General features: G+C 42.5%; 1 protein-coding gene across 1 annotated transcript in view; it reads left to right on the forward strand.

Annotated features, from left to right (window-relative positions):
• Positions 1-8,501, forward strand: part of LOC115313439 (tryptase gamma-like) — a 31,364-nt gene extending 22,863 nt beyond the window's left edge. The window contains exons 5-6 of the mRNA XM_040206657.1: positions 3,034-3,320; positions 8,220-8,501. Of these exons, the coding sequence (XP_040062591.1) occupies positions 3,034-3,320; positions 8,220-8,501 (569 nt within the window). The remainder of the gene's footprint in view (positions 1-3,033; positions 3,321-8,219) is intronic.
• The last annotated feature ends 1,086 nt before the right edge of the window (positions 8,502-9,587 follow it).

Raw genomic sequence — 9,587 nt, forward strand, 5'->3', positions numbered from 1 at the left:
ATATAAGAACATATAAGACCCATACAAGAACTATATAAGAACTATATATAGCAATTTAAGATATATAAGAAAATATAAGAACCATATAAGAAACTTGTGAGACGTTTCGTATACTTTTTTTATATGGTCCTTATATCTTGTTATATAACTTAGATCGTTCCTATATGGTTCTTATATATGTTGTATGATTCATGTGTTTATTGGACAAAAACAATTTCTCATACAAGTGACTTCTTCACCAGGTCTTTGCACGGTAAAGGGTACCGTAGTTGCGAGCATTGCCGAATCGTGGTGTCACCGCTTGAGAGTCTTGCCTAGAAGTAGAAATATCCGAAAGTCATAATTAAAGAAAAAATCACATATTAATTGAATTATTACATTAAAGTCTTAAAAATACTCTTATTTCAGTAATCCGAGGATCTACGCTCTATGGCCTATAGGCCAACGCACTGTTTATAAACAAGCCGCCAAAGATGTAGGCAGACGCTTAGTTCCCACGCAAGGTATGGGCACTGCTCTTACGCAAGAACTAAATTCGCGTGAAGTGGAGCGTCTGCGTTTGCGGCCGGGCAATAGCTGCGCCACTGCAACGGTATGATGTCGATCCAGCGTGTTGCTCTATACATAGACTGCCCGTAACGTCATTTGCGGCCATGCTGGTCTTTTATGTGCCGTGAACGTTCGGTTCGCCGTGTTAGTTTCACACCGCAGGAGTAGGAGCTCGAGGGAACCAAAAAGTAGAAATAACCGTCGGTACCGAGCAGTTACCTTGCTCCGCTTAGCAGAAGAAGGACCCCACAAACCAAGGAACACTCTTTGCAATCTATATTCGCCAAGATACATGCCTTTAAGCACAGCTTTTTCCCTACTAAACTTTCTGAATGGAATACGCCTCCGCAGGATATTTTTCAAACACCTAATTTCAATCAGGCTATAGAAGATTATTTATTAATTAACACAATCTTTCTGCGACATCGGTCTTGTATATATATATATATATATAACTGGTAAGAAAAAAAACCTTAATAAAAGAGCAACAACAGGCGGTTTATTCTTCGACGTTTCGGCCGGAGTCCGGCTTTCGTCAGGAAGGCCAGACTCCGGCCGAAACGTCGAAGAATAAATCGTCCGTTGTTGCTGTTTTCGCCAAGGTTTTTTTTTTTACCAGTTATATACCCATGCCTTCGGCCTCCCGCCGCCATGCCCGTTATATATATATATATATATATATATATATATATATATATATATATATTTGCAGGGTAACGGTGGAAAGCAAAGTAGGATGATTTTATTCGACGTTTTGACCTCAGCCAGGTCTTTGTCAGGCATAGGGTTACAAGAAAAAGGTTTTTCTACTTCTACAGTTCTTAAAAAGTAGAGAGTCGCACACAAAGAAACTGCGGACGGAGAACAGATAAGAGTAGACCGCCCATCATCTCACGCAAACATACATATATATTTTTTTTTCCTTATTTTCATTTTTTTTAAATCATTAATCTAATTTTCCATTAAACATTTTCTTTTTGGAAGTTCTTGTGTGTAACTTTGACTTTTATTCCGTCCTTTTTCGAGTACTTTCTCCACGCGTAACTAGCGTTCTTATGCCTAGCCTTTATTATTCTAGTAAAATAAAACACCTTTTTTTCAACCCTTCACTCTTTTTTCTTGTGTGACTTTTTTTGCCACTTAATTAGATTTTTATTTTATTCTCCGCACCCTACTTTATTCTGCGCACCCTACTTTTTCCTATATATCATCGGAAGAATTTTCAAACCTTCGTCGCAATGTATACGGTATATATATGTGTTGACCCAGATTTCTCAGGGTGTAGCAGAGTGGGCCAGTCATCGGTTGTGACTACAGTCCGTCGTATCTATTAGATGCCAGATGAACCAGTCACAGGCTCCATTAAGGAACTTCTGAGCGCGCGCTTGTGGGTGCTTAAAACAGACGAAAGAAGTCGTGGTCTCGCGCGACGTAATGTCAAGTGACGCAGCCATGACGTGACGTTGGGACATTCCAGTGTAATATGACGACAGGTAAAGTGGCGTCAGACAATATCGTCACGCCACGTGCCCACGCCTCGTGACGTCACGGTGACACGGTAAGTGACTTCACGTGCCACCATGAATTCGCGCCATGGTGACAAATGACATCAGATAGCATGAAGTCATAGCATTAAGTGAGAGCAAGCCTTGACTCCCCGAAGTAACGTCATGTGACACGTCATGTGACGTCATGGTGTGCCGTCAGTCCTCGACTTAACACCAGAACGTTACGTGACGTTGAACGTCATCCAAAGGAATTTGAATGATCGCCCCTCCGAAATACTACATTCCATGCTCGATCTCACGGCGGGGTAAATCTTGGTTGTGACACCGCGCAGAGAATCTACAAAAATGCGCCATAGAAACATCTGGGCTCTAAAAGGAGTTTAGAGTTGAAGGTCTTTTTTAATATTTTATTCTTGAAATCGAATACACAATGGCCGCGGTACCAGCAGATAAACTCCTACAGATAATATCATATAAAGACATTACATGACATCACCAATAGCTCTAGTTGCTTTCGATTGTAATGTTACTGTTCGCCTCCAAAAATTGTAAGGCTCAGAACTTAGCAATTTATATGTATTTAAAATCTTGAAACAATTTTCCGGAAATTTTATGGAATAACAGATGTGCGTTTTTGGCAGCAGCATTTATTTCTTCCTGAAATCGCTACGGCGATGGCAAACTTTGTCCCACTTTAATACAATACAATTAAAGTGAAACTCGCTTTAATTGTAAGGTGGTAACTCGTTATAAGTCTGTGGCTCCATATTTAAACCGCTCTCGTTAAATTAAAGGAGAAATTGTATTTTATTGACGTACATAGTTGATTGATTTGGTTTGCTATATGCGTGCGTTGCCTTTGTTGCTGGACGTCCTGCATAAGTGCTATGTGAAAATAAGTTAACAAACAAAATCGTTGAATGAACAGAGGTTCTAAAATCTTACGTAACATGATCTACAACTGTTTGTCTTCTAGTATTCGACAGCTTGCCAGATGATTATTATAATGATTATAATTATGAAGATGGATTCGAAGAGGATATGGCGAAAGAGGGCATCCTACAAGCAAGGGATGAATTGTCGGATTATGAACAAACAGACATGGCTTCACCAAGAGCACTGGGAGGAGTCGTTCGTTTCTTATCCTCTCAAGAACTGATGTGGAGAGAAATTTCTTGTATGAACAACACTCAATGCTCCGTTGAGTTTAATAGGACCGAGGTGCCTGACTACATGCTCTGCTCACCCGGTGGTGCATGCTTTGTGAGTAAAGGCTGTGTTATAGAACTTATTTATTTTTCTTTTCTTGAACCCGGCGTTTGATTTTTTTTTTTAATTTTGAATATTTCATGGCACATGATTGCGACATCTTATTCATACACCCGGTTAAACGAAAATTTCTTAGGTCATAGACAAATCTTCATCTGAGATGTTCAAGACATTAGCCCACGAGAATAGAATCACTTAAATACCATGTAAACCAATACTGGCAACTCCCGCAGAGCGCGGGCGAAAAGTGATCGCAGCGCCCCTGGCGAGCTCGCAGTCTCCGCTATACTCGTTTCACCTTAGGTTCGAGCGCGGCCGATGTTATGAGCCAAAGGGCCAATCAAACAGCGGAAAAAACGCAACGTCATGGTGTGCTCTCTGCGCTTGATAGGACTAGCCGGCGGAGGCGCACGCGCAGAGGGACGGCGAATACCGGCTCGTCCTATCAACTGTAGAAAGCACGCCATGTCGTTGTGCCTCTTTCACTGTTTGATTAGCCCTTCGGCTCATAACATCGGCCGCGCTCGTACCTAAGCTGAAACAAAGTATAGCAGTTGAATTCTCCACAACGCATTGGTTTTGCCTATCTCCGTGCGAGGTGAACAACGAAAAACAATTGTCACGGGTTTAACTCTTTGAATGTTGAAAAAATACGTGCAACCTTATGAGTGAAGGACATTTTATTCGCATGGGAAATATGTTAGAGCTTTCTGGGTGCCATATTAGGGTTCTCGTTAAGAAAACACTCTGCCAGAACTTATGTGAGCTAAGCAAAACAGAAATGTACTATCGCGCTGTTTTTTGAAGAAGGGAAAATTTTATAACAACGCTGTGTTTCAACTTAACTGTTTTTACCAATCAGTTATTTTTGTCGTTGGAATTCCCATTTCTTGTGAATGTCTTGCTTTTAATTGTTGTGTCGAATAGGCGAGCTGGCTAATCTCGTTAAGGTCGTCTCTGGATGAAGAAGCAAAAGGCAATTTCCAACCACGTACGTTACTGCGATGTCAGTATGCTCTGGAAAAAGTAGTTTGTTCACCTGCAAATTTGACGCTATTACTGAAATTAATAGAAGCGGAATTACAGAAAACGCAGACTTCTCACGCGTGCAAACGAAAAAAAAAACAGGAGAGCGTTGTTGCGCAAATAAAGGTAATATGGTGCACAAATTTCGATTGTTAGCGCCAGGACGACTAACGTCTTCTGCGTCTTTTATAAACGCCGGTACCCGTTGGACCGTTTGCAACTCCACACAAATTCCACTCTCTTTTCTATGTTTGAGGCGACGCTACGTCGGCGCGGTCTCTCATCCTCCGCCTTTTATCTTGTGCTTTTTTTGTTGCTTTTTTCTCTCTTTTTTGTTTACCCGACATTGGAACCATCGCGTATTTTGCTTTGCCTTGATTGGCTAGTTTTTACTCTCTTTCCTTCGCTTCGACGCTTACTACCGCCGGTTCGTCTGTGCTCGTCTGTTACGCTATGCTCGGACTGAGGGCCGCCTGCAACTTTGTTGTTGTTTTTGTTGTCTACCAATGTCGTCTGCGATAACCTCCTATTTCCGCCTTCGATTGAGTTTCTAATCCGAAATATGCATATATGCTTTCTGATAGTTATTAAATATATTAAAGAGTGTAAGCTCGTTATACATTTCTATTCGGCTTTCATTTGTGAACGCGGGCATAACTGCTATGGGTCATCGTTAGTTGATCAACCGGGCGCCTTCGGGCATACACCGGCAAATTCTTAAAGAAGGCAGGTATGCTATCTTCTGCCTACCACCGCAAAAAAAACTTCTTGTGATTTGGTGGAAAATCTTTCTTCCGTTTCCCAAAGACCGAACAAATGAGAGTAATGAAGTTACTGCAGCATTCAAATTAAACTGGAAGAGCTATCCAAGTCTGGCTTAAAAATCGCAACTGTCGCCTCAACAGACGATTCAACAACTACATGAGTATCGCGGAGAACTTCGCGGACGACAGACCAGACGCACAACTGAACACTCAGCTCTATGTAGCCGGGTGGGTAGCCAGTCAGATCTGTCATCATGCTTGCCAAGTCCAACTGCTCTCAGAAACATGGAACACCTCGAAAGATATTTTGTTGAAGAACAAGAACTATTCGCATGCGAAAACGAAACCACCCTCCGACTTAGATCATCACTTAGCCGGTAACATCAGCCGAGCCTTCGACACACATTTCACCGATGTATTCCACCAGAGAAGAGTTCAGCTGAAGGTGGATTTGGGGCCGCTGATCAACACCCGAAACCAATACACGGTGTGTGTGCAACGTTTGCCTGCTTCAGCTGCTTGCGACACGTACGTCAACAAGTAGTGGAAAGTATTTTTGAAGTGCTTCGTCAAGCGAGCAAATAAAAAACCTGCCATGGTCACTGGGAAGAGAAGTGCAAAAGAAAAAAAGGTCACACACTGCTTGCACGCACCAGATTGTAGCGTGCGACTCTTAATTACACGGCAGTGTGAGCTGGACTGCATTATTCCTTTCCCCTGTTTTGTTTTTTGGTCCTACTAAAGCCGCGAAAGCAAATAAGCAAACGTGTCGCAAGCAGCTGAAGAAAAAGAAGTGAAGCTCTTCTCTTTTTTGATTAGTATTGTCGAGCTGCTTCCGCTTTGTTTGTTGTGGACTCAACACGGACGGCGAAAACCACCTGCGCTACGATCGTCGTCGTTGAAGGAGCTCTTTGCTGGTAAATTGTATCTTTGTATCGTCTACTAACTTGTTCGTTTTATTCGCAGTTGTTTGGACTGTTCTCCATTTCTTTTCATTTTCGTCTGGGATGAGGCCGCATCTTTCCTGCAAAGTTCGGAAAATGCTTGCATGGTAATTTTTCCCGTTACATTTTGTTTTTGTTATGCTGCAGCGGCTGGTGCGCTTGCTCTTCTAATCTTAACACGTTGTTTGCGCACGTTTTAATGATCACCTATTCAGGTAAGAAATTGTAATAACGCAGTTTGCAACGGATCAACAGTCACATCTTACGACCTGGATTGAGTAGCTAAACGCCTTTTTTCCGCTTCCCAGATGCGCTTCAAACGCGTCGGATACCCGGACTGGCGTTGAAACTGCTTAATAAACTGCTCTATCTTTCTTTTCTGCACGTCTTGTTATTTGATTGCCGTTGCAGTTGCAATCAGTGGATTCCGCTTTGCAAGCGAACTGACCGTAATGAATTGTTTCAGCTGCTGGGGTGACGAAACGGGCTCGCAAAGCTCGAAGACGTCGCGGAGGCTATACTTTTCTATTGCGTCATCTGCTTCCGTAGACTCCAAGTCTGATAAAGGCGCCACTATCGCATTCGCCATCGCTGCAATGGGTTTTCGGATGAGCTTCCAGTATTGGCGAAGCTGTATGGTGTTTGATCGACTGTTTCCAATTAGAGGTTTATAAATTACACTGTGTCAAAATTAAATTGTAAATGCCCCGGAACGTTTTGTGCAATGCTCTAGATCTTAATTAATTCTAAAGATAATTTTTGTTTTCCCATGATTGCTAGACACTATAGATTTGGCGGGCACGTGACGTTCGGGTCAAGCACGAGACATCTGTTGCCATTGACGACGAGTTCCTTGGCGGCAACCAGGTTCTCCTTGCTCTCTCCCGAGTCCATCGTGCAGACCAACACGTGGTTGTACTGAAAGGCACCCAGTCGAACCAGATGCGCCATGCCGGTGGCTTCCTCCAACGCGTCAGCAAAGTCATGGGTGTCGTACGGCCTTTATCTCATGTCTCCGTGAAGAAAGACCGTCGTGGACAACCTTGGTTCGCTTGGCAGCGCGGGCATAATGGTCCGGTATTCACCTCATTCGGAAGCCTCTCCTGCGGCCGTAGCGATGGATAGCCCCTCCGTACGGCATCGTGTCGAAAGAGACGGGAACAATGAAGCGCGCCCCACATTTAGCTGTACGGTTTACGCAAGCCGTAAAACGGAGGAGGAGCATGGGCGGAGCCTCATGTCAAGAATACAAGAATACGCTACAAGGACAGGAGCAAACTACAAAAATACTCTCTGTCTTGACAGCGAGCGTCATCTAGGGCAAACTAACTGAACTAAAGTATCTGCGTGACAGTTTCGTGAAGAAACGCTCTGAAATTAAATTTTTGGAAAATATCATTCGACGTCAGTGATCTAGAATAACGCTGCACAATGTGGATTTGTCTGAAATTGACTATAGCGCCGCATTCATGAAAAAAAATATTTTTAGATTTTTTAATGCATTTATATGAGGAAAAACGGTCCCACACTTTATGTTTTTATTTCAATACATAATTGATATGTTTAAAAACTAAACAATCTATGCCGCTAAGAAGAGTTACATCACTCTGTAAAACGATTGTTGCTCCTCGCTGATAACTTTTAAGACCGCTAGTCTTGAAAGAGTAAGTCCCATAAAATTCTGATGAGGTGAGTCCCCTTTAAGAGCTCGCCCAAATTAAACCGTTCCCCACGCTTGAACGGCTTGGGAACGAGCGTGGTTGTAGATATTTAGCTCTCACGCTCCACTCTTAAAGGCGAAGCTTAAGCGTCCTCCTGTAATGATCCTTGTCAAAATTGTTTAATGTGAAACTTGCAAAATAAATATACAATATGTTTGGCATGGAAGTGTTCTCACTGCCTTTTTGTTTCTTTCAGATTTAAAGTCTGAACATGCAGGTTTTAGATATTTTATTAATTGCTTGTGCAATTAGCTCAAAATCACTTCAAAAGTATGACCTATAAACCGCTGCTATGTTAAGTGCGACATTAAAATAAATACAGGTTAAAAGCTATATTTCACGCTTTTGATTTTCATTTTAATTCCTTACTGAAAAAAAAGAAAGAAAAAATGTAACAACTTCGAAGTTTACAATCGGCGGTGATTTTTTTTTTCTCAGGGAGACAGCGGAGGACCGTTAATGTACGAAAATGAGGGCCGGTGGTATCTTGCTGGTGTGGTTTCTGACGGGCCGGATGACTGCCTTGATCCAGAAAGACCTCTGCTTTTCATCAAGGTCTCGCACTTTCTTGAAGCGTTTATTTATCCTGCCATGAAACGTGAAACCGACAACGACAAGAAAACAATTTGCGCCTCAGAGGATGCTCGAAAACAATGTGTAACAAAATTCTACGCGTTCTACAACAGAACTCTGACACAAACAAATAAAAAGTTTGAATAAATAATTCTCGATGCAATAAAGTAGTGAAAAGTTCTACGTCACGGTATTAAATATTAATTGCTTAAACTGATAGTCTTTTTTTGCCTCTTGCTTTTATGTTGGAATCGTTTTCCCGAAAGCCTGATTCATCCTTCTAAGCGTGTAATGTAAAATTAAGCGAGTTCATTTCGCTTATCTTCTTTTAGTCGACAAACCGTCCCTTTGCGGATTAGGCCTTCTCAGAGCTTACGCCTCTTGGTGGTGTTTTGTAACGCCAAACCGCTGGTAACCTCATGCCTTGGATGAGGCTTGTATCATCTTCTAAGCATTATACAAATTTAAGTAATCACACATAACGAAATATGTTTTTTATTGCGAACTGTCCCAGAAAAGTAACCCTAAAAAATCACGAGTGAAACAATCTCTTTTATAAATGTAAACAATGCAGAAATTATATCCGTGCGTCCTGTAGCTTTCTTTGTGAAGGAGCGTTTTGATGAGGGAGTTGCAAACGCTACGCTGAGGTCTTAGCTAGGCTCCCACGTAAATAGGTTCAACGTAATTACACATACATAGAGAGAAGAACGAGATTTGAGCACCCAACGTCTCTCGATCCCGTACTCCTTGACGACCGTCCAGCGGTAAAAGTGTTTTTCTTGAAGTGTCCGAGGTCACCTTTATTTGATAGCTATCACAAATGTTTGCAGTACGTGCCACTGTGGGCGTATTGCTAGAAGACGTTTCATGTCCTTCAGCGAAGTCAGAAACGTTACGGAGAATTGAGATACCAAACAAACATTATTCTGCTCAATGTTGGGTAGTTTTAGCGAATGATATTTTTGCAGAAACATATTGCCGCGTGCGTTGCCCAATCGGAAATATACCAGAATACCACACAGAGGCGTGTGGTTAAAACCCAGCCAGCCTATGTTGTCATCTGGCAGGGCAGGGTAGCACGGCAATGAGACGGACGTGCCTGAACCCGCTTCTTTTCCTGCTTCAGGTGCTTGCCTGCGGCTTCGCCCCGGAGTCGGATCGTGGCTCTTGGTACGTGCCAGCGCGTGTGAACTACACAGACTACGAGGAAAGATTTCTTGTGCCTGGCTC

Source organism: Ixodes scapularis, unplaced genomic scaffold (assembly GCF_016920785.2).
Source record: "Ixodes scapularis isolate PalLabHiFi unplaced genomic scaffold, ASM1692078v2 PGA_scaffold1__304_contigs__length_218370807, whole genome shotgun sequence".
NCBI lineage: Eukaryota > Metazoa > Arthropoda > Arachnida > Ixodida > Ixodidae > Ixodes > Ixodes scapularis.